The sequence below is a fragment of the Pongo pygmaeus genome, chromosome 16, assembly GCF_028885625.2.
Source record: "Pongo pygmaeus isolate AG05252 chromosome 16, NHGRI_mPonPyg2-v2.0_pri, whole genome shotgun sequence".
Taxonomy (NCBI): domain Eukaryota; kingdom Metazoa; phylum Chordata; class Mammalia; order Primates; family Hominidae; genus Pongo; species Pongo pygmaeus.
In genome coordinates, this window is record NC_072389.2 from 94,283,741 (window position 1) to 94,307,455 (window position 23,715).

General features: G+C 51.1%; 1 protein-coding gene across 4 annotated transcripts; it reads left to right on the forward strand.

The window, feature by feature from the left end:
* Positions 1-2,160: 2,160 nt before the first annotated feature.
* ISG20 (interferon stimulated exonuclease gene 20) lies at positions 2,161-21,527 on the forward strand. 4 transcript variants are annotated; one of them, XM_054451183.1, is made up of 5 exons: positions 2,161-2,278; positions 4,308-5,059; positions 5,326-5,577; positions 18,035-18,235; positions 21,292-21,527. In XM_054451183.1, the coding sequence occupies exons 3-5, from the start codon at positions 5,350-5,352 to the stop codon at positions 21,406-21,408; spliced, it is 546 nt and encodes a 181-aa protein (XP_054307158.1). In that variant the 5' UTR covers positions 2,161-2,278; positions 4,308-5,059; positions 5,326-5,349; the 3' UTR covers positions 21,409-21,527. The 4 variants fall into 4 exon arrangements, with proteins under 4 accessions (XP_054307158.1, XP_054307157.1, XP_054307160.1 ...); XM_054451182.1 differs by lacking the exon at positions 2,161-2,278 and adding an exon at positions 3,350-3,511; XM_054451185.2 differs by lacking the exon at positions 2,161-2,278 and having other exon boundaries at positions 4,356-4,471.
* The last annotated feature ends 2,188 nt before the right edge of the window (positions 21,528-23,715 follow it).

Below are 23,715 nucleotides of genomic sequence, written 5' to 3' on the forward strand. Positions count from 1 at the left end.
ACAGAGTCTCACTCTTGTCATCCAGGCTGGAGTGCAATGGCGCGATCTTGGCTCACTGGAACATCTGCCTCCCGGGTTCAAGCTATTCTCCTGTCTCAGCCTTCCAAGTAGATGGGATTACAGGCGCATGCCACCATGCCCAGCTAATCTTTGTACTTTTACTAGGGACAGGGTTTCGCCACGTTGGCCAGGCTGGTCTCGAACTCCTGACCTCAGGTGATCCACCCGCCTCAGCCTTCCGAAGTGCTGGGATTACAGGCATGAGCCACCGCGCCTGGCCTATAGTTAGTGTTTTTTGAGGAACTGATGTACTGTTTTCTGTAGTAGCTGTACCATTTTACATTCCCACCAACAGTGAACAAGGGTTTCAGTTTCTCCACGTCCTTGCCAACATTTTTTTCTGTTTTTCCATAGCAGCCATCCTAATGGGTATGAGATGATGTGGTTTGGATTTGCATTTCCCTAATCAGTAATATTGAGCATCTTCTTACATGCTTTTTGGTGTACAGTTCCTTTTTAACTAATTTTCTTAACGTGTTTTATAATATGTATCTATTAGCATAGTTTTACATGTATTAAACCACATGAAATTGCTAATATTCTAGTTTTTTGCTTTTTGTTTTTTGTTTTTGAGACAGGGTTTCACTTGTCACCCAAGCTGGAGTACAGTGGTACAGTCTTGGCTCACTGCAACCTCAACCTCCCAGGCTCAAGTGATCCTCCAGCCTAAGCCTCCCAAGTATAATAGCTGGGACTACAGGTGCATGTCACCACACCTGGCTGATTTTTTATATTTTTAGTAGACACGAGGTCTTCTATGTTGCCCAGGCTGGTCTTGAACCCTTGAGCTCATGGGATCTGCCCACCTCGGCCTCCCAAAGTGCTGGGATTACAGGCGTGAGCCACCGTGCCCAGCCCCACTGTTTCTTATGGTTCAACCTTTAGTATATACAGTTGACCCTTGAACAACATAGGGATTGGGTGTTGACTCCCCATACTGTCAAAAATGTGCATATAACTTGATTCCCCAAAAATTCAACTAATAGCCTACTTTAGATTGGAAGCCTTACTGATAACAGGTAGCCAAATAACACATATTTTATATGTTATATGTATTATATACTGTATTCTTATAATCAAGTGAGAGAAATGATAAGATAAATATATTTACTGTATTTATCGATATTGTAAGTTTTTTACTTTATTTACTTATGAGATGAACCGTCTGTCTGAAATGGCAGCAACCACAGCTGTAGACTTCAATCTATGGTACATATCAAGCAATGCAGCTTTTTCTTGTAATGTCACGACTTGTTTTCTGCTTCCTGGGAGCACTTCCAGCATCAGTAGTGGCACTTCATATGGGTCCCATGGTGGGATTCAAGGTTTACAGTATTGCACGAAGCATGACGAAGAATACCATAAAAACTGCAAGAAATCACTTTTTCCATCTCACTGGGATACCAGATGTACTGGATATGAACTGCTGAAGCGGGGATGATTAGTGTCACACACGTTTTAAGCAGATACTTGCAACACTTGAGCTCACTACAGTAACAACAGGAAGTGGCTACATTAACAGCACACTATGTACTATAGTTAATTTTATGCAGTTACGGTTTCAGACTGCATCTTTACTTTGTTTACATTTCTCTTGACTGAGAATGGTGCCATGTGTGGTCTGTAAGTAGGTAAGTTTTGTTAAGTTTTATCTTTTAATAATAGACGTGCGTATTTTATGGTAGTAAGTGATAAAATAGACTAGTATTTACATGTGTTTTATATATTCATGACATAACTAGCTTCTTAATTTCTTCGATATTTCTAGGCTATGCAATTCATCTGAGTTTTTTCAAATTGTTGAAAAATCTCCCAAAATTTCCAATATATTTATTGAAAAAAAATCTGCATGTAAGTGGACCCGTGCAGTTCAAGCCCATGTTGTTCAAGGGCCAACCACAATTTAGGAATACACATACACATTTTAGGGGTACATGCCCAGCAGGACTGGCGATGGCTGGGCTGGGAGAGTGTGTCCCTTGCGGGGAGAGGTGCCTCTCGCCCTCCAGTATGAGTTGTCTCAGCCTGAGGCCAGTGCTGTGGATCCAGAGAGGGCCACAGAGTGGCCGACTTGTACCTGTTGTGGTCATTACAGGCGGTCAGCTGTAGCTGGATGTGTGTCTTGAAAGGCTGACAAGTTTGCCCTGAGTGACTCACCTGTCACCTGATCCAACAAGATTTGTGGGCGTAGCCTGCCGATGGGTGACGCCACTTAAAGGTAGAGCACTGGCACCGGGAAACTCTGGCTGGGATCGGGCTTCTCTCTGGGTGCTGAGCCACCGGTGCCTGGCGTCCAACATCAGAGCACACAATACACTTGAAAAACAGTTCAGCTGGACCCAGGCAGGGTTCTAGGTGCTGGGGCCCCAGCTTTGAACTAAACAGATGGTAGGGGGAACAGTAAATGAACAAGTAAAATACAGTATTTCAGAGGGTGCTGATTCCTATGGGAAAAGGCCAGAGAAGGGGATAGGAAGTAAACTTTTAGTTTTTAAAGACAAAGTCTCCCTATGCTGTCCAGGCTGGAGTGTATTGGCACTGTCATAGCCTCAAACTCCTGGGTGCAATTGATCCTCCCAGCTTAGTCTCTGGAGAAGCTAGGACTACAGGTGTGATTCACCACAATGGATTATTTTTTAATTTTAGAGATGAGATCTCCCTGTGTTGCTCAGGCTGGTCTCGTATTCCTGGCCTCAAGCAAATCCGCCTCAGCCTAGAGTAACTGGTATTATAGACACTAGCCATCGCGCTGGCAGGAAGTGCGGTTTTAAATAGAGAGGTCGGGGACAGCTTCATGGAAAGACGTCATGGAATGGGAGCAATGTCACCCCCCAGGCCACACTGGAAGACCTTTCAAGAGTAAGGGGACAGCAAATGCCTGGGCCTTGAGACAGGAGCACGACCAGAATGTTGGAGGAAGACAGAGCCAGTGTGGTTGGAAGTGGGGGAGGCAGGAATGGTAAGGGCATGGGAGAGGGGCTTACCTTTGTAGCACTGCCTGTCTCTTCCACCTGAAGCAGAGACCTGATCTTACTGGTCCCTCTGGCCATCAGACCTAGTCCTTGGGAGATGCAGGGGGTTTCAGAACAGCCTGCTGATGGTTTGGCAAAAGTCAACATGTGCATAAACCAAAGCCCTGGATGTCGGTTTAAACCTAAAAGAAAGGCCTTAAATTGGATAGTGATGCAAGATGAGGTTGGAAAGGCTGGTGGGCTGATGGAAGAGGGTCTGGAAACTGCCTGGAGTTGAGGTTTGATTTTTTTTTTTTTTTTTTTGGACAACAGGAAATCACTAAATTTCTTGAGCAGAGAAGTGCCTCGGTGATGAACAGTACAAGAGACTAGTTTTGGGAAATGTAACATGGTAGGACTGAAAGGACCCTTTTGAGCAGGGCATGAAGATGGAGGTAGGGGACCCGGGAGCGACTTCTGCAGCCACACAGGCCAGGCAGGTGAGGACTAGGGTAGGGCTTCCACAGGAAAGGGGAAATGGTAAGAATTAGAGGCAGCTCAGGTCAGACAGAGCAGGCACAGAACCATGGGGAAAATATTGGAGGAGTGAGATGTGCTCTGACTAAGACCTGAGGAGGTGAGCGGAGGTGAAGGTGAGGGGTTGCAGCAAAGATGTTCCTGTCTGAGGAGCACCACGGGGCACTTGCGGGTCCTATGGGGATTGTAGAATCAAACCTATGATTGGATCTTTAGGGGGTTACTTTTTAAGTGCGTGTTTCCATAAAGTAACAGGAATGTTACTTCATTTCCTCCTAAATCAGGGTAACCTTTATGCATTTGAAAAGCAAAAAGTCCCCACACAGTCTGAATTAAAGCAAAAGTTGCTTATTCAGGATGGGAACCAAAAACTCTCACACCTCAAATTTGCATCCAGTGAACAGTAAGCAGGAGTAGTGCTTTCTCATGAAGACGTATTTCAGTCTTTGGTTTTATTTTTGAGGTCTGTTAAAGTTGGGCATCCAAATCCCACTTGGTGAAAATACCACAGACCTGGGGAAGTTACTTTTCAAACCACAAATCTTCATGACACTGGGAGGCAGTCAGATTGGAGGGATCAGTGTGGATTCTGCACAGATCTAGGGTAGGAGGCAAGCGTGGGGAATGCTCAGCTTATTGTTGGATCTCACCACAGTGAAAGACAAGCACTTTCCTCATTGAAAGTTGATTTTCTTTTTGCCCCAGTTGTAACTCATTTGTCATTGTATTTGTCAATACCGAGCCCTCCCTATCTGGCAGGCACTGTTCTAAGAGCTCAAAGTCCTAGCCTGGGAGAGTGTGGACCCAAGGAAGTGTGGCCAGGCTGGTGGGGCCTCCCCGAAGGCCTGCTTCTCCTTCACCCTCACAGCGTCAGCCCCACTGGAGGCAGAGCTCATTGAGGCATCTGGAACCCACGGAGGCCTGTAAGAGCTCCCTCGCTGCTCCTTGCCTTCCCTGGGTTGGAAGTGGGGGGGGGCTAGCCACTCCCACAACAACTTTCTCCTGCCCATTCCAATAAAAGCCTGTATGTCCCAAGAGCCAGCTTCCCTGCCCCCATAAGAGACCACTGAGTATCAGACTGGTAGCAGGCCCCAGAAGTTAGTTGTGGGACATTCCCTGAGCTCCAGTCCTGGGGATGTTTATTCTCTGGGCGGAGGGTGAGAAAGGAAACAAAGATGTTGCAATCCACTCCACGAACGTCAAATGCGTCATCTGAGGAGGGGGAGGGCCGGGGCAAAGGAGGGGCACCCTGACATGGAGCCTGCCAGCTCCGTCAGCCCTGACTCGGCCCGGAGCTGAGCTCCCCACCTGCCGGTAGCCCAGGAGATGGAGCAGCCCAGCCCACGTGCCCGGCCTTCCGCCCCTGACTTCACTTGATAACAAACCAGAAACTGAAACAGGGTCGGGATGCCGACTTGGAGTTAGAGAGGAGTCACTGCTGAGAGCAGCTGCAGTAGCTGAGCAGTGGCAGCAGAGAGGCAGACGTGAGCTGAGGGCGCAGAGGCAGGCAGGTGAGAGCGGGAGCTGGAGCAGCAGCTGGGGAGGCAGCGGGAGGGGCCTTCCCGGTCCCCAGGCTGTGGGGCAGGCCAGAGGCCCTGGGACCCACGGGCAGGGTAAGGCAGGGGAGGGGGGAGGCAAGAGGCCAGCTTCCACTGTGGCCAGGTGGTGTTGGAAACAAAGGGCAGGGCAGAGGGTGAGGCCAGCTGGGGTTGGCTGAGGATACCTGGAGGCTTGGTTTGCCCAAGCGTGAGACCGCGCCCCATACCCCTCTCTCCAGCATCTCTGAGGGTCCCCAAGGAACATGGCTGGGAGCTGTGAGGTGGTGGCCATGGACTGCGAGATGGTGGGGCTGGGGCCCCACCGGGAGAGTGGCCTGGCTCGTTGCAGCCTCGTGAACGTCCATGGTGCTGTGCTGTACGACAAGTTCATCCGGCCTGAGGGAGAGATCACCGATTACAGAACCCGGGTCAGCGGGGTCACCCCTCAGCACATGGTGGGGGCCACACCATTTGCGGTGGCCAGGCTAGAGGTGAGTGAAGGCCAGGCCAGCAGGGGCTTTGGAAATAACCCCTCTCCCACTTCCCTTGCCCCTTTCCCCTGGTGCCCGTCTGTGACCCGTGACCCCACTTGTAAGATTTCCCACACTGCTGTTGGGAGAAAGCCAGTGATGTCTCCATCACATCCTGGAGAAGGCTTCCTGTCTTCAGAGAACCATAGACTCACATCTGGAAGCCGCCTTTGGGGCATCTATCTGGATCTGGTCCAACTTGCCAGTCTTAAAATGGGGAAACTGAGTTCCCACACACAGTGACTTGGGGTCTACATTCCCCATTCTTCCCTCTACCCCAGGCTGCCACTGGTGAGACCTGTGGGGAAATGAGAGGATTCTTGGCTGAGGCCCCGGCACGAGGTTTTGGCCCTCCCAGTCCAGGAGAACAGGCTGAGCCTCTTGGGCTGAGGACCTTGCTCTCAGGCTAGCATTCTGACCCAGAGTAGGCTGTCTGCTCAGTTTGAATCCTGAGTTCGTGGTCCAGGGATTTCCTACACTCTTGCTCTTAGCTGATTGTGAGGTCATCTCCACGTCTCACTTTCTGTTTCTCTGAATTACTAAGTGGAAAGCAAAACTTAAAGGTGTCGACAGAGTTAGCCACCCCTGGGAAATCTCAGAAGGGCAGGCGAGCTCGTCAGTTTCTAGACACCGTGGTAAGGTTTGAGGAAGTCCAAGAAGAACACAGGTCCCTCTCAGCAGCACACACCCAATCCGTGCCAGGCTCCAGGTGCTGGGGATGGAATGACAACAATAGCTACTATTGACTGAGCACTCACTATGCACTGGCCGCTCCCCTAAGCACTGGCCATTCCTGAGCTCATTCACTCCTCACAAACAGCCCTGCCAGGCAGGTTCTCAGGAACTGTTAATGCAGAGTTAAGAGGGTCAGTTTCAATCTCAGTTCCCATTACTTAACAGCTAAGGTACCTTGGACAAGTTACTCAACCTCTTTGTACCCAGTAAAAGAAAAGAAGGATAGTAGTAGTAGCAACTTTGTTGGGTTATTGCAAGGATTGAGAAAGGGTCTAGATAGAGTGCCTAAATAGGTACTCAAAAAAATGTTAGCTATTGGCTGGGTGCAGTGGCTCACATCTATAATCCCAGCACGGTAGGAGGCGGAGGCAGACGGGTGGCTTGAGCTCAGGAGTTCAAGACCATCCTGGGCAACATGGAGAAACCCCATCTCTACAAAAAAAAGTACAGAAATTAGCTGGGCATGGTGGCACATGCCCATGGTCACAGCTACTCCAGCAGCTGGGATCGCTTGCGCTCAGAAGGTCAAGGCTGCAGTGAGCCAAGATGGCACCACTGCACTCCAGCCTGGGCAACAGAGCCAGGAAAAAAAAAAAAAGTTAACTATTATGATTGTTTTTTTGTTTGTCTGTTTTATTATTATTTTTTTTTAACTGGAGTCTCACTCTGTCACCCAGGCTGGAGTGCAGTGACGTGATCTTGGCTCTCTGCAACCTCTGCCTCCAGGATTCAAGTGGTTCTCTGGCCTCAGCCTCCCAAGTAGCTGGGACTACAGGCACCCGCCACCATGCCCGACTAATTTTTTTTGTATTTTTGGTAGAGATGGGGCTTCACCATGTTGGCTAGGCTAGTCTCGCTCAAACTCCTGACCTCAGGTGATCCACCCGCCTTGGCCCCCCAAAGTCCCAGGCATGAGCCACCGCGTCTGGCCATGGTGGTTTACCTTATTATCCCCATATTACAGATGAGGAAACTGGGGCTCACTTGATTATTAGTTTGTTAGGGCTGCCATAACAAAGCACCACACACTGGTGGCTTAAACAACAGGAATGTCCTGTCTCTGGGTTCTGGAGGCTGCAGTCTGAGATCTAGGTGTCGTCCAGGTTAGTTCCTTTTGAGGGTTGTGAGTAGGAATCCGTTCCCTGCCCCTCTCCCAGATTCTAGGGGTTGTTGTCAAAGCTTTGGGGTACCTTGGCTTATAGATGCCTCACCCAGATCTCTGCCTTCATGTTCACATGGCATTCTCTCTGTGTGTGTCCAAACTTCCTTTTTTTATTTTTTATTTTTGAGACGGAGTCTTGCTCTGTCACCGAGGCCGGAGTGCAGTGGCAGGATCTCGGCTCACTGCAACCTCTGCCTCCCAGGCTCAAGTGATTCTCCTGCCTCAGCCTCCTGAGTAGCTGGGACTACAGGCAGGAGCCACCACACCCAGCTAATTTTTGTATTTTTAGTAGAGATGGGGTTTTACCATGTTGGCCAGCGGTCCGCCTGCCTTGGCCTCCCAAAGTGCTGGGATGACAGGCATGAGCCACTGCACCTGGTTAGCTTCCCCTTTTTTTTTTTGAAGACAGAGTCACTCTGTTGTCTAGGCTGGACTGCAGTGGCATGATCTCGGCTCACTGCAATCTCCACCTCTTGGGTTCAAGCGATTTTCCTGCCTCAGCCTCCCAAGTTGTAGTATAGGCATCTGCCACCACGCCTGGCTAATTTTTTATTTTTAGTAGAGACGGGATTTTGCCCTGTTGCCCAGGCTGGACTTGAACTCCCGACCTCAGGTGATCTGCCCTCCTTGGCCTCCCAAATTGCTGGGATTACAGGTGTGAATCACTGTGCCCAGCCAACTTCCTCTTTTTCAAAGGACACCAATCATATTGGATTATGAGCCCACCCTACTACTCCAGTGTGATGTCATCCTACCTTAACTAATTCTATCTGCAACGACCTTATTTCTAAATAAATCACGTTCTGAGGTATTGGGGGTTAGAACTTTAACATATGAATTTGAGAGAGCGGGACACACTTCAACCCATAAACTCAGTAACTTGCGCTGTTAAGATAGATGGAATATCAGACAACTGCTCAGGAATCCAAACTCAGGCTTACCGTCTCTAGAACTGTGCTGTCCAGTGGGGTCCCCAGCAGCCATATGCTGCTAGTTGGCTGAATTCAGACCTGGAGTTAGGTGGTTTGAACTGAGATGTGCTGGAAGTGTAAAGTCCACACTGGATTTGTTGTTGTTGTTTTGAGATGAAGTCTCGCTCTATCCCCCAGGCTGGAGTGTGGTGGCGCGATCTCGGCTCACTACAACCTCCATCTCCCAGGTTCAAGGGATTCTCCCGCCTTGACCTCCCAAGTAGCCTCCCAAGTAGCTGTGCACCACCACGCCTGGCTAATTTTTGTATTTTCAGTAGAGACGGGGTTTCACCATGTTGCCAGGCTGGTCTCGAACTCCTTACCTCAAGTGATCCACCCACCTCAGCCTCCCAAAGTGCTGGGATTAAAGCCATGAGCCACTGCATCTGGCTGAAGCCTTGTATTTAAAAAAGAGACAGGCCAAATGCAGTGGTTCATGGCTGTAATCCCAACACTTTGGGAGGCCAGTGCAGAAGGATGGCTTGAGCCCAGGAGTTTGAGACCAGCCTGGGCAAGATGGTGAGACCTCCTCTACAAAAAAAATAATAAATAAATAAAATAAAAATTAGCCAGGCATGGTGGTGCATACCTGTAGTCCCAGCTCCTCGAGGAGGCTGAGGTGAAGGATTGCTTGAGCCCAGGAGTTTGAGGTTGTACTGAGCTATGATCATGCCACTGCACTGTAGCCTGGGTAACAGAGACCCTGTCTCTATTAAAAAATAATAATAATTAAAATATTAAAAAGCCATAAAATGTCTCAATAACTTTTATATTGATTACCTATTGAAATGATAGTATTTTGGATATGTTAGGTTAAATAAAACATTAAAATTAATTTCACCTGTTTACTTTTTACCTTTTGAAATATGGCTGTTGAGTGATTTAAAATTACATTTGTGGGCTGGGTGCAGTGGTTCACACCTGTAATCTCAGCACTTTGGGAGGCCGAGGTGGGCAGATCACTTGGGGTCAGGAGTTCAAGACCAGCCTGGCCAACATGGTGAAACCCCATCTCTACTGAAAATGCAAAAATTGGCCGGGCGTGGTGGTGGGTGCCTGTAATCCAAGCTACTCGGGAGGCTGAGGCAGGAGAATCGCTTAAACCCAGGAGGCGGAAGTTGCAGTGAGCCAAGATCGTGCCACTGCCACTCCAGCCTGGGCGACAGAGCAAGACTCTGTCTCAAAAAAAAAAAAAAATTACATCTATGGCTTGCATTATATTTCTATTGGACAACACTGTTCTAGAAGTGCAGATTGAGTGGCCCTTATCTGAAATGCTGGGGACCAGAAGGGTTTTGGATTTTGGATTTGGGATTTTTTTGGATTTTGGAATATTTGCATTATACTTACTGGTTGAGCATCCCAAATTGGAAAATCTGAAATTTGAAATGTTCCAATGAGCATTTCCTTTGAGCGTCATGTTGGCATCAGAAAGTTTAGGATTCTGGAGCATTCGTATTTGGGATGCTCTACCTGTATCAACAGTATAGTGTGGGAACCCTGGGGATGGTCACAGTCCATCATCATGGTTCTGGAAAGACTCCGTGAAGCTGGTGGTATTTGAAAGGGGTGGAGGAGAGTCTATGTAGGGAATTAAGTGGGCCACAGGGAGCCACTGAAGATTCTTGAACAATGCATGGGAGGCTAAAAACCAGTTTCAAGAAAACTAGAATGGGAACACCATGCAGGATAGATGGAAGTGAGAAAAGAGATGATGGTAAGAGTCAAAGGCTGGGCACGGTGGCTCACACCTGTAATCCCAGCACTTTGGGAGGCCGAGGTGGGCAGATCACCAGAGGTCGGGAGTTCGAGATCAGCCTGGCTAACATGGTGAAACCCCGTCTCTACTAAATATACAAAATTAGCTGGTCATGGTGGCATGTGTCTGTAATCTAGCTACTTGGGAGGCTGAGGCAGGAGAATTGCTTGAACCCGGGAGGCGGAGGTTGCAGTGAGCCAGGATCGTGCCACTGCCCTCTAGCCTGGGTGACAAAGTGAGACTTGGTCTCCGAAAAAAAAAAAAAAGAAAAAAAAAAAAAGAGTCAGAGGCCCTAGGGAGCAGTTACAAGGGCCTGCATCATCTTTGGCAGACAGAGAATTGGAGTGAAGAAAATGTTAGGAAGAAAACGTTTGGAGAGTCACCAAAAAGGGGAGGGCAACATGAAGAAGAGGTAGGAGCCTGTTCAGGTGCTGATGGGAGGCCCAGGGACACCACAAGGAGCTCCCCACCCTCAGATTCCCACTGAGCACTCAGGGTGGGCAGTATGTCCCTCTCCTTCCTCCTTGTCCCCAATTTCCCTCCCCATCAGACAGACAGAAAGGGGCAGAGAAGCCCAGAGCAGGGGAAAAGGAGGCAGTAGAGCAGTGCCTCTCCCAGTCCCTGTACATCCAGACCTGGAAAACCGCAATTCCCTGGGCACCCTTGAGCTTTGGCCTAGGGGCCTGGACGCCTCAGTCTTCATCCAGATTTGGTGCAGGAATGCTTTTGTTTCTCAGTTAGAGGCTATGCCAAGTCCACGCTTTAAGCGTGTGACACGGAACCCTGCTCAGACTGGGCACTTGATAGCCACTGAACGACGAGGCAGGGGTTCGAAGACCAGGCGGGTCTTTGGAACCACATCCGGGTTTCTCAGTTCCTGCTCCATCACCTATAGGTTTGTACAATTGTCAGCAAGTTATTGAACCTTTCTGAGGCTCCATTTCCTAATCATAAAAGAGAACTCCTAGTGCCTCCTCCCTGGTCTCATGCGGGTCAGATGTAGTGACATGGACTGTGGCCCTAAGCACGGTGCCTGGTTCACAGCTGATGTTTGCTAATTGCACCCATGAAGAGAGAAGGGCAGAAACCCAGTCCCCTCTCCAACTTCTCTTGGGAACTGCGGTCTTAGATGTTGACCGTCGTTTTCTGCTGGCTGTACCTGGTGTGCATGCTGCTCTCTCCCACTCTGCTGCCAGAGAACTTCCCTAAACCTGGCTTAGATCATCATCGCCTCCCCTATTAAAATATCTCCCATGGCTCCCTATTGCCTAAGGTTCCCCCAGCTCAGCACCCAGCAGTCAGGCTCTCCAAACCCCTATCTACCTGCCTTTCTTGCTTTCTCTCATAGCTCAGCCATTGCCTGCCATGCATTTCAGCCAACTCCTAGTCTCTCCTATCCCCCATCCCTCTCCCCAGAAATACCATCATTCTGGCAGCCCCAGGCCAGAAGAGACCTTTATGATGCACTTACCCACTCCTGCCCACCATCCCTGCCCCACTGGTCCCTGGTCTCTGGCCCTCCTTGCTGTTGCTGATGCACATCATAGCTTGTCCATTCACCCACACCATCTGCCTATTTCCACAGCTCTTACTATACACTTCATCTGCCCCCAGACTGGAACCTGTGTTTTGCACACAGGTGACTTGAGAATGTTTGGGGGATTGAAGTTGAACTGATTTTCCTAAATACAAAAGAGTTCTGGCAGTTGCATGGAGTAAAATTGTCTCTGCCCTGTGTTGACCTTTGCTGTTGAGATGCGGTGATGCACAGCCCTGACGGGCGGGGAGCAAGCACACTGTCTTTAGATTGGGCTGCATGTGGATCCATTCCCAACTTTGCCTCTGGATTGCTCTGTGTCCTCTAGCTTGTTGCTCAACCTCTCTGTGCTCCCCTGAGTAGGATCCTCTGTAACACAGAGATGATTAAATAGTACGGGTGTATCCAGCCCTGTGGCCCAGGCACTATTCTGAGCACGTTTCATACTCCCCACCACAACCCTGAACTAGTACCATCACTCCCATTTTACAGGTGAGGAAACTGAGGTATGACACTGCGTAAGCTGTCCAAGGAAAGAGTAGAGCAGAGACTCAGATTCTGGCTCCAGAGCTGGAGCTGTGGTGTTCAGATCCCATGCTCAGTGTGTGTGAATGCACTCTATAAATGCTAAGTGTCCAATGTATGTAAGGGGCGCTGTCCTGCATAGCACATGAGTGGAAATGTGGCCCAGTAATGGTCATTATTTGTCTCTGTGAATGAGGACACTGAGTGTCAATTTGTTGGAGGCTCTGGAGGCAGTTTGATCCCATTTATCATCCATAATGTTTTAATCCCAAAGACAGATCAGGCTCACGGGCCCCCAAATGTGCTGAGGGCCCCCAAAGGGCAGAAGCCTAACAGCCCTTTTATGAGACCCCACAAGGCCAAGTGACACCTCTCAGGTGAGTCTGGGGTTGGCCAGCCCTTGGTTTCATGCAGGCATTTTTTCTTTCTTTTTTGAGACAGAGTCTTGCTCTGTCACCCAGGCTGGAGTGCAGCGGCACAATCTTGGCTCACTGCAACCTCCGCCTCCCAGGCTCAAGCAGTTCTCGTGTCTCAGCCTCCTGAGTAGCTGGGATTACAGGCATGTGCCACCAAGCCCAGCTAATTTTTGTATTTTTAGTAGAGATGGGGTTTCGTCATGTTGGCCATGCTGGTCTTGAACTCCTGGCCTCAAGCAATCCTCCTGCCTTGGCCTCCCATAGTGTTGGGATTATAGGCATGAGCCACTGCACCTGGCTATTCAGCCATTTGTCAAAGGCCCCTCACCTCTCTGTCTCCTCCCAGTAAGGAGTGGTGAGTGTGCCCAGCCAGCAATAAAGTAGCCTATGGTGGCCAGGAGGCTCCGGGGAGTCCCAGGTCCACCCAGGAGTGCTTTAGGCCACTGATATGAGTGGGACCCCCCCACTCCATCCCTTTTTATTTATTGTAATGTGGCGACATTACTTTTATAATGTAAGTGCTTATGATCTTCTGACATCTCTGTGTCTGACCATTATATAGAGGGGATATTTAGCAATGTTGGGAGACATTTCTGGTTGTCACAGTGGCCAGCATCTAGTAGGTAGAGACCAGAGAGCTCTCAAACATCTCACAATGCCCAGGGCAGCTCCCTCCCCTGCCACACACACATAACAAAGAAGTATCTGGCCCCATGTGGAAACAGTGCTAAGGCTAAGAAACCCTGGTCTATAAGACAGCCCCACAAATCAGACTGTCAGCACAGGAGGGAATCCATGCACTGGAGACTGGCATCCAGAGAGGGGCAGTGATTTGCCTAAGGACATACAGGAAGCTGTGATACAAATCACTGCTCAGATTCAGGGGTCCCACCTGGTGAGTTAATGTTTTTCTTCTTCCTTTTTAAAAAATCTAACAGTAATTTTTAGTTACTTGTAAATCACTTTTGTGAGTGAATGCTCTTTTAATGTCAACCCAGCATAAGAAGGGGCATCCACCCTGAGAAGCACCGTGATTGCAGACACAGATGCAGACAAAAGGGAAGTCATAGTAGCTTGTGAATAGGGAGAGATTTCAGCTGCAGCCAGCCCGGTAGCCCTTGCACAGGTGGGAGTGTCCTGTTGGGGCCCTGCCACCTGGCAGGTCTCTCTGGGGCTCAGCCAGATGAAGGAGGAAGGCTTCAATATCCAGATTTGCCCCAGGGTAAGCGGCCTTGTGGGAACCAGGCACTAGCCGGGGGGCAGGGACACCAGGGGAGCTTGGCAGGGGACAAGAGCAAAGAATGGGGCTGGAGCCACTCCAGAAGGTGATAGTAAGGGACCTGGTCCTCTGTAAGAACAACATTCTTCAGGGCCCCTTACTCATAGCCTCCTCTCCTGGCAGCCAAGAATGAATGAATGGGTACATGAACTAATGTATAATGGATGAATGAATGCATGGTAGAGGCAGTAGGCTCTGGACTGCTCAGCGGGATTCAGTGCAGAGATGTGCAGACTTGTTAGATGGGAAGAATCCCCTGAAACAGTTGCTGACACCCCTCCCTGGATATTTCAATTCAGTAGGTCTGTGTAGGGCCTGGCCCTCCTGGATTTTTGGATCAGGCACATCTGGGAAATACTTGGAGTAGAGTGGAAACACAGTGGAAGGTGTGTGCAGGCAGACAGCCACACCTGGCCTGGCACTCTGCTGCTTGTGACCTCGGTGAACACTGCCCTGCGCCCCACTTTGCTGGCGGGTCAGATGGTATGAAAGTCACCGCCTTGTACAGTTATCATTGTTTGCCTGGTAGTGCCGTGTCCCTTGGTCCTTGTGCTAATAATAACAACTACAGTAACAATGACGGGGTCAGGTGGATCCAGACACGGCACTGCAGCTTTCAGCTGACTAGCTGTGTGACTTGGGCAAGCCCCTTAATCTCTCTGATCTTGGGCTCCCTCCTCTGTAAAGTGGAATTAAGAATAATCTCATTGAGGAGCCTCACGATGAGGTAGGGAAAGTACCTGGCACAGTGCCAGGCTGCTAAGAGATCAATAAATGTCCCATCCCCCAGCCCCACCCCAGTTCTTTCCAGGAATTTGAGAGACTCCTCCCCCTGTGTTTGAAAGTGGCAAAGTCTGGCACACTTGCCTCATGACACTGACTCAGGGCAGTTCCTGTGGCCAGCAGGTCACACAGCCCCGAGGCCGGCCTGCCAGTGCCTTTCTCCGACTCTTGGGCTCCAGCGGGTGCCCGACTCCTTCCCTTTTCAGACCTGCCTCAGTCTGTGGAGCCCTGGCTGCTAAAGGGCCACTCAAGCCTCACCAGTCTGGGCCCTCACCCTACAAATGGGAAAACTGAAGCCCAGAGAGGGTCTTTGACATCCCTGAGGTCACACAGCAAGTTCCAGCATCTCTTCCTTCCTAGAATCTTTGTCCCAAAGAGTGGTGTCTCTCTGCTAAATAGATGGTTCTGTTCTTTCCCTTCTTCCTCTTCTTTCCTTGGCTTGTCCTCTCCCTCTTATTCTATTTGTCTCATGGTGAGTCCCATAGTGCCTCATGTAGACCCCCAAGTCCCCTCTCCAGACTCTCAGGCTCGGGAAGTGATGAGTTTCCTGGGAATCCACATCATGATGACTCGTACCTTCTATGTCTGGGCCCAGCTGTGGCTGCCTCTGGGATGGTGGATGAGTTCCTTCAGGGCTTCGTGTGAACTGGGCCTGAGCCAAGCCCCTAGACGGGGAAAACAGGCCACATTATTCAGGAGCACAAAGGATGTTAGCAAGAAAAGACACGTGACCCATGGCTGCCCACACACCCACATCTCTCCACGCCCCGTGCCATTTCTGCCCGCCACTGTGTGCTGGGTGGTTTCCTCTGCACAGAGTTTCCCTTCAGCTTCTGCTCTGAGGTTGTGTGCCTGTTGTCATCTTTTAAAGCCTCAGTTTTATCGCCATTTCCCAGGTGACCTCTAGCACACTCAAGTTTGAGAAGCGCTGCTGTGGTTCAGGAGCAGCACCCCTTCATTCTCTAGCACACTCTCCCCAGTCCTCTAAGTCGAGCGTGAGCTCTGTCCAGAGAAGGCCTCCGACCAGACCATGTGGACCGCGGGGCAGGCTGGTGACACTGCCTGTTGACAGTGGATGGACAGACTCTGCTTCCCGCATCGTGACCCTGGGCAAGTCACATCTCTTCTCTGAGCCTCAGTCTCCTGTGGTTGCCAGGGGAGAACATGTAAAAGGGACCACATGATGTTCCAGGAGGCTGCTGGCCATCTAGAAGGAGAAGCAGGCTACGGGGAAGGTGTTAGGCACCAGAAGGCTCTTTCCTGGGGTACAGGCTAAGCTCATGGGCTACATGCAGAGAAGGAGACGAAGGCTGTCCTAGAGCTGTCCAAAGTGGGCCTGAACTAGCCACGAGCCGCCCCTTTCCCTAATAGAGCTCACATCTGTTCTATTTTCAGGTCCCCTTCCCATCCTCTCCAAAGGCAGCTGAGTGAAAGCAAGCTGACTGGCCTGTGTGACCAGAGCAGGGCAGGCTGTCCGTGTGGGAGGCGAGGCAAGGAACGTGGGGCTGGGGCACTCACAGCTGGGCGCCTGGGCTGCTCTTCTGGCTCAGTGTGGCAGTAGCAGGCGGGCTCTGGATTCGGCCCACTGGCTTCAAGGCCTGGCTCTGCCACTAACTAGCCGTGTGACTGTCCCAATTATCAAATGGTGCTTGGCAAATTACACCAAAACTTACCAGTTCAAACAATGTCAATACTTATTTCGCTCGGCCACCTGCAATTTGGGCAGGTGCTCTGCAGCAGGACAGGCTGTCAGTTAAGGCACCTTGAAGGCTGGAGGCCAGAACCATTGGAAGGTTTGCTCACCCACCTGTCTGGTGGCTGGTGCTGGCCTGCCTTGGCCACATCAGTATCTCGGTGGCTCTTCCCCGTGCTCTCTCCAGCATGGTGGCTTTGGGGTGGCCAGACTTTTATTTATTTATTTATTTATTTATTGAGATGGAGTCACGCTCTGTCACCCAAGCTGGAGTGCAGTGGCACGATCTCAGCTCACTGCAGTCTCCCTCCCAGGCTCAAGCAATTCTCCTGCCTCAGCCTCCTGAGTGACTGGGACTAGCCACAGCACATGGGTAATTTTTGCATTTTTAGTAGAGACGGGGTCTCACCATGTTGGCCAGGCTGGCCTCAAACTCCTGGCCTCAGGTGATCCACCTGCCTCAGCCTCCCAAAGTGCTGGGATTACAGACGTGAGACACCGTGCCTGGCTGGTGGCCGGACTTCTTATAGAATTGCGGTCCCAGACAGAAGTCAGAAGTCATACAGCCCAGCCCATATGCAATGGGAGGGGAGTTTGATTCCATCTTTTTTAAGAAGAGTGTCAAGGAATTTGCAAACTTGTTTTAAAATCATCAGAGTAAGCCTGGGCATGTTACTCCTCTGCATTTCAGATATTTCCTTTGTAAAACTCGGTTAAATGCAGCGCTCCCTCCTCACTGTTAGTTTTCTGTGGCTGCCGTAAGGAAGCCATCAACTTAGTGATTCACAGCAACACAGATGTATTCTCTTACAGTTCTGTAGTTTCGAAGTTCAGCGTGGGTCTCACTGGTCTAAAATCAAAGTGTCAGTGGCGCTAGGTTCCTTCTGGATGCTCTGGGGAAGAATCCATTTCCTTGCCCTTTCTGGCTTCTAGAGGCTGCCTGAATATCTTGACTCACGGCCCCTCCCTCCATCTTCAAAGCCAGCAACAGCCTGTTTTCCTCACGTGGATTCACTCTGACCTCCACATGTAAGGAGCCTTGTGATTATATTGGGCCCACATGGGTAGGCCAGGCGATCTCCCCGTTTGAAGGTTGACTGATTAGCAATCTAAATTCTGCCCGGAACTTTAATTCCTCTTTGCCAGGTAATGTATTCACAGATCCTGGGGACTAGGGTGTGGACATCTTTGGGAGGTCATTGTTCTGCCTGCTATAATAGAATTGTTGGGAAGATTAAACAGCATAATATACATAACGTAAGTTGAGGCACGCTTGGCACCTGGGAAATACTCAGGATGTACTAACCATTGCTCCTACACAGTTCAGCTCCTGAAGGAGTCCAGGTGGGCTTTTGGCACAGAATGAAACTATCAAGTGTGAGGAGGGACCTAGTCCAATCTCTCTTCTTTTCAAAGATGATATATTTGAAGCCAGGGAGGGATGATAATATGCCCAAGGTCACACAGCCAGTCAAGGAGGGGTTGCTCCCTTGCCAGCCCCAGACCCGCCCAGAAGATGCTGTGTCATGTAGGGGTGGGCACATGTCTTCCTGGCCAGATCCTGCAGCTCCTGAAAGGCAAGCTGGTGGTGGGTCATGACCTGAAGCACGACTTCCAGGCACTGAAAGAGGACATGAGCGGCTACACAATCTATGACACGTCCACCGACATGCTGTTGTGGCGTGAGGCCAAGCTGGACCACTGCAGGCGTGTCTCCCTGCGGGTGCTGAGTGAGCGCCTCCTGCACAAGAGCATCCAGGTGAGAACCTCCTCGTCCTTCTCCTCCTCCTCCCCCCACCTCCCCCTCCTCCCCCCACCTCCCCCTCCTCCCCTTCCTCCCCCTCCTCCTCACCCATCTCCATTTCCTCCCCCTCCTCCCCCTCCTCCTTGCCCTCCTCCCCCTCCCCCTTTGCCCTCCTCTCCTTCCTCCTCCCCCTCCCCCTTTGCCCTCCTCCCCTTCCTCCTCCCCCTCCCCCTCCCCCACCTCCTTGCTCTTCTCTCCTTCTTCCCCTTCCTCCTCCCCTGTCCCCTCCCTTTCCTCCTCCTCCCTCACACCCTGGCACACCTCAGGGCAGCCTGCCTGAAGGATTGATGGTAGGTCCTGCTGTGCCTGGTCCCTGGCTGGTAGAGTGAGGATGAGGGTAGGGAAGGGAAAACACCCAACAAAGGTTTGCTTTTGTTGTTGAAATCAGGCCAGTTACCCTGTGGGAAGTGAAGCTTGCTCCCACCATAGAACTCTGGGCAATGATGTAAAGCACACACCTCATCTCAGACGTGTCTCATAGCAGGGGCCAGGGAACTGGGATATTTGTACACCAGTTCCCATCAGCCACCAGCTGCTGCTGCTCCTGGGCACTGATTCCGCAGCACTTCTGGCTGGTGGGCAAAGCAGGCAGGAAAAGGCATATGGATATGGGGTTTGTGAGTTCACCCTGTGGGAAGGGCAGAGGGAGAGGGGCCAGACACTAAGAGCCAGGGCTGCACACAGGGACCCTTCAGGTCAACAGCTCTTTATTAAACACCTGCTCCCTGCTCTAGGCCAGATCCTAGAGACGCAGGGTGAGCAAGACCCGTCTCTGTCCCTGAGCTCTTGGTTGGTTGGGAGGTGGCCCTTAACCAGATCATCAGCACACATGGTAAGGAGTGTCTGATGGAGGGAAGGGCAGTGCCCTGGGAGCAGGATGAAGGATGGGGCTGGCAGGGCAGGAGACCAGATCTGAACAGAGCCTGGAGGGTCTTAGTAAGGAGGGCAGAAGAAGGCATACAGAGTGGGGCCGGGTGAGCCAAAGCCTGAGGCTCGGGGAGGGGCTGGGGAGCATGGAGCCCACCCCTAGCCTGCTGGCAGGAACTGTAGGAATCATGTCCGGAGCAGGGAACAGGGCTGAGTCTGGGCCTGTTAGCCTCAAGGCACATAAGGCACATAAAGGGCCAGGCTGGGCTTTTCCTAGAGCCCTTGCCACTCTGTGACTCTCAGTCTGGGGCCTTAAGCCTGACCTAGGCCCTTCTCCCAGGCTCTGTCCCTGGGCTCATTAAGCCTGGTTGTTCCAGAAGCTCATACCCCACCAGGCAGCTCCTGCCTGCACTGATGCCCCTAGAAACCAGCCCTCCAGCTCCCCTCACGTGGACAGTGGTGCTACTGATCACTGTGACCAGAACTGACCCACAGGACACAACGAGCTAACATGGTAGAGCTGTCCCAGTTGGGCAGTGATGTTACTGCCCCTCGAGGGAGTGAAATAGCAGGACTGTGGCTCCCTGCCAAGCTGTGTGCATGGTAGACAGGGCTGCATAGGAAAGGAAAGACCCTGCCATTTATCAAGCCCTGTGGAGGGTGCTGGGCACTTGGTATTCTCTCATTCCATCCTCTAAGGCAGGTATAATCAGGCCCATTTCACAGAAGAGGAAACAGAGGCCCAGAGAGGAAAAGTGGCTTGCCCACGGTCACAGAGCTCATAAGCAGGGGAGCTGGGAATTGCAGCCTGGGGTTTGTCTGATTCCAAATCCGGGGCTCTTTACCTCCCCACTTGGTAATAAAGGATGCTGGTGCTGCATTCTGCTTCTGTTCTTGGCTTCCTTCTCCATAGAGCAGAGCGGTAGAACACATAACCTCCCCGTGCCTCAGTTTCCTCATCTGTCAAGCAAGGATGGTGACAGGGGCAGGTATGCAGAGGCACAGCACGGACGACACCACCATGCTACCTGCTTGCTGATTAACGATAGGGTGTCCAAGCCAAAGAATAAAACTAAACATTAAAAAATAAAACAATACAGCGTAATAACGGCAACGAGAAAAAGCCTTTTTGAGCTGGGCCACCTAACCAGGTGTCCCCAACACCCTGTCTGGAGTGCCTGGAAAAGGAGCCCCTGTGAGAACAAGAAGGCCTCTCTCCACAGAGGGACACCAAGAAAATGCAGCCAGGTCCAACAGCCCACTGGCTCCCATGCTGGGTACTGGCCAGGACACCAGGGCTGAGCGGGGCATGCAAAGGGAGATGAAAGGTGACTGCAGTGAGGATTTGCCCTGCTTACTTGCCTCTGCAAGATCCATATCTCAGCTCCACAATTGGCTGGCTTGTGTGTGAGCCTCAGTTTTATCATCAGTAAAATGGGGGAGTAATCATATCCAGCTCAGAGGTTTAAATTCAGCCTAGTGCACGGAAGACTTGGTAAATGGTCATCGCTTCTCCCTTGAATGGACCGAGGGCCCCCTGACTCCCATAGCATTACCCCATAAAGTCTAGGCTCCCGACTTCGGCATCCAAGGCCTTCAGTGATAAATCCAGGCCCACCATCCGTCCCCACACCATCTTTCACACACCCCCTGCCCCCACCCTCACAAGTCCCTTATTTTAGCTGCACATGCTCTCCCTGCCTCCTAAATGCTTGCAGCCTTTCCTTTCCATTTATTGACATCCTTGTGTTCTCTCTGAGCAGCCCTTCCCTGTGTCCCTAGCTGGAGTTCCTCACTCCCTCCTCAGTGTCCTGAAGCTTCTTGTTAGAGCTGCTGGAGCCACTGCGTGTGTCTGACAGCAAGTCTGCAGCCTCTGCTTCCCTTGCGGGACTGCAGGTGACTTGAAGGCACAGCCTGGTTCCCAGGAGGCTGGCTTTTGTGCCACTGGCCCCAGGGCTGAAGGCAGGCCAGCTCCAGCCACCTGCTGAGTCTCCTAAGTCCAGAGTGTCAGAGACCTCAAGAGACTCTCACCCACTGACCCACCTGGGGACTCTGAAAATCGGGGTGTGACCAGGGAAGACCCTGTCACGGGGCCTCTGAATTCAGCCTCATCCCAAGTCCCCACTCTATACTTGTGTCTGCAGAACAGCCTGCTTGGACACAGCTCGGTGGAAGATGCGAGGGCAACGATGGAGCTCTACCAAATCTCCCAGAGAATCCGAGCCCGCCGAGGGCTGCCCCGCCTGGCTGTGTCAGACTGAAGCCCCGTCCAGCCCGTTCCCCAGGGACTAGAGGCTTTCGGCTTTTTGGGACAGCAACTACCTTGCTTTTGGAAAATACGTTTTTAATAGTAAAGTGGCTCTATATTTTCTCTACGCCATCACTGGGTCCTCTTCTTATTCCTCTCTCCGAGCTGGGTTAACAGTAGACAGGATCCATTTCTGTGTGATGTTAGGAGGGAATGAAGTCTTATGCTGGGGAGATGGGCAAGTATCAATTTCCTTAATATCTCGAATCCTGTAGGTCCAAAATGCAGCTTGGGAATCTAAGTAGCATGTGGCTTAATTACTAATCCCACCCTTTGCTGTTGCATCCCAGCCCTATTCCTGGTGCGTTTATGCCCAGAGAGGTGGCATTATTTCCCGGGGTGGCATTCAGCTCCTCTTGAGTTGGTGCCACAGCATTTGTGGGCTTTGAAGCAAAGGTACAGGAAATGTCAAGGGTGCCACTCCGGCAACCTTGAGCAAGTCACCCCTCCTGTTATTTGTAAAACGAGGAAGGAAAGGTAACCAACTGTGGAGTCAGAGAGAAGTAGGTTGGAATCCTCTCTTTGTCATTTAGTGGCTGTTTGACCTAAGGTGAGTTACTGAACTTCTCAGTTTCTCCATCTGTAAAATGAGAATTCTAACAACTCCTAGGGTATTTGTGAGATGTTGCATGCAAAGCCCCCAGCACCATGTCTGTCCTAGCTTAAGCACCCACCAGGTGTCGATAAGTAATTGTTCTTCCCTGGACTGCCTGCAGATCTAGGGCACCCCAGGAAGAGTCACCGCACTCTGTTTCGGGGCTTGGCTCTCTGAGGGAAGGGCATAATGTATGGGGAGGAGGGTCTGGACCAGAGCTGTCCCTGATCACTAGAATCAACTGCAGAATTCTTGTTATTTTAATAATAACTAATAATTTAGTGCTTCCACTAAATAAAAATCATTGGAATGGTGTCCAAGCAATTTTTTTTTTTTTTTTTTTTTTTGAGATGGAGTCTCACTCTGTCACCCAGGCTAGAGTGCAGTGACTGGATCTCGGCTCGCTGCAACCTCCACCTCCCGGGTCCAAGCGATTCTCCTGCCTCAGCCTCTCAAGTAGCTGGGATTACAGGCATGTGCCATCACACCCGGCTAATTTTTGTATTTTCAGTAAAGATGGGGTTTCGCCATGTTGGCCAGGCTGGTCTCAACTGACCTCAAGTGATCCACCCCACCTCGGCCTCCCAAAGTGCTGGGATTACAGGCGTGAGCCACCGCACCTGGCCAAGCCGTTCCTTTTTTTAACCTCCACAGGTGATTCTGGTCCTAGGGTATTTGAGTCACCTGCGGTGCTTTCTCAACCATTCCAGCACCTGAACATGGTGCTCTCACACTACAGTGAGCATCTGCATCACCTGGCAGGTGCTGGGTCCACCCCCAGAGTTTCAGATCCAGTAGGTTGCGGTGGAGCTCAACAACATGCAAGTTCCCCATTCTAACAAGTTCCCCGCTGCTGCTGGCCCGGGGACCATGCTATGAGAGAAGCACTGCCCAAGCATCCGGTGTTAGGATGTGCAGCCACAGTTGAGAGCTGGCCCCAGGGCTGGGCGCCACCAAGGTGCACTCAGTCACAGGTCCAGCCTCTCCCCATGCTGCCTCCCTTGGCTGCCTGTTCATGCAGAGAGGTCCACAGCCCGGCAAGATAGGTCCCAAATGGCCCACTGCACAGATGAGGGACTCGAGCAAGGTTAAGCACCCAAGAGATTTCAATCCAGACCTGCCCGATCCCCAAACTCAAGAGTTTTTTTTCCCCTCAGCTGTCCTAGGATGGCAATGCCTCCCATCTGAGCCACTGACCTCTGGAAAGCTGGAGGGCCCCCTCCCGTGTCTGGAAGGGGGGGAGACGCAATCTGCTCTCACAGGGTTCTCTCCCGCCCTGTCCACAGAGTTTCAAGGTGATGACCTAGCCCCCCGCAGTTTTATGATTTCTTACGTGCCTTCAAGGCTGCTGGGTGTGTCGGCCTTGTCTGGCTATGACTGGCCACCAGGTGGTGGCCGTGGGCCGTCTGTCCTCCTGAAAGCTTCGAGGGCAGAACCTGCATAATGAACATTTTGGGATGAGGTGTGAGGGACAGTGTCTTCAAAAATGCCTAGGGGGCTGCTCCAGGGATGCTCTAGGCAGTCTTCACTCAGCCACAGATGCTAAGGCTCAGAGAGGGCTTGGAGCATGATGCAGCCTGGCCTGGGAGGTGAGCCCAGGCTTTCTGACTCCCAGCCCAAGGTTCTGTCCATGGCTTCAGGCTTCCTTGAAAGGAGAGACAAACC

Coding starts and splice junctions, on each gene's coding strand:
- ISG20 (XM_054451183.1), top strand. CDS start 5,350: ATGGCTGGGAGCTGTGAGGTGGTGGCCATGGACTGCGAGATGGTGGGG. Junction 5,578..18,034: donor TTGCGGTGGCCAGGCTAGAG/GTGAGTGAAGGC, acceptor CTTCCTGGCCAG/ATCCTGCAGCTCCTGAAAGG. Junction 18,236..21,291: donor TCCTGCACAAGAGCATCCAG/GTGAGAACCTCC, acceptor TTGTGTCTGCAG/AACAGCCTGCTTGGACACAG.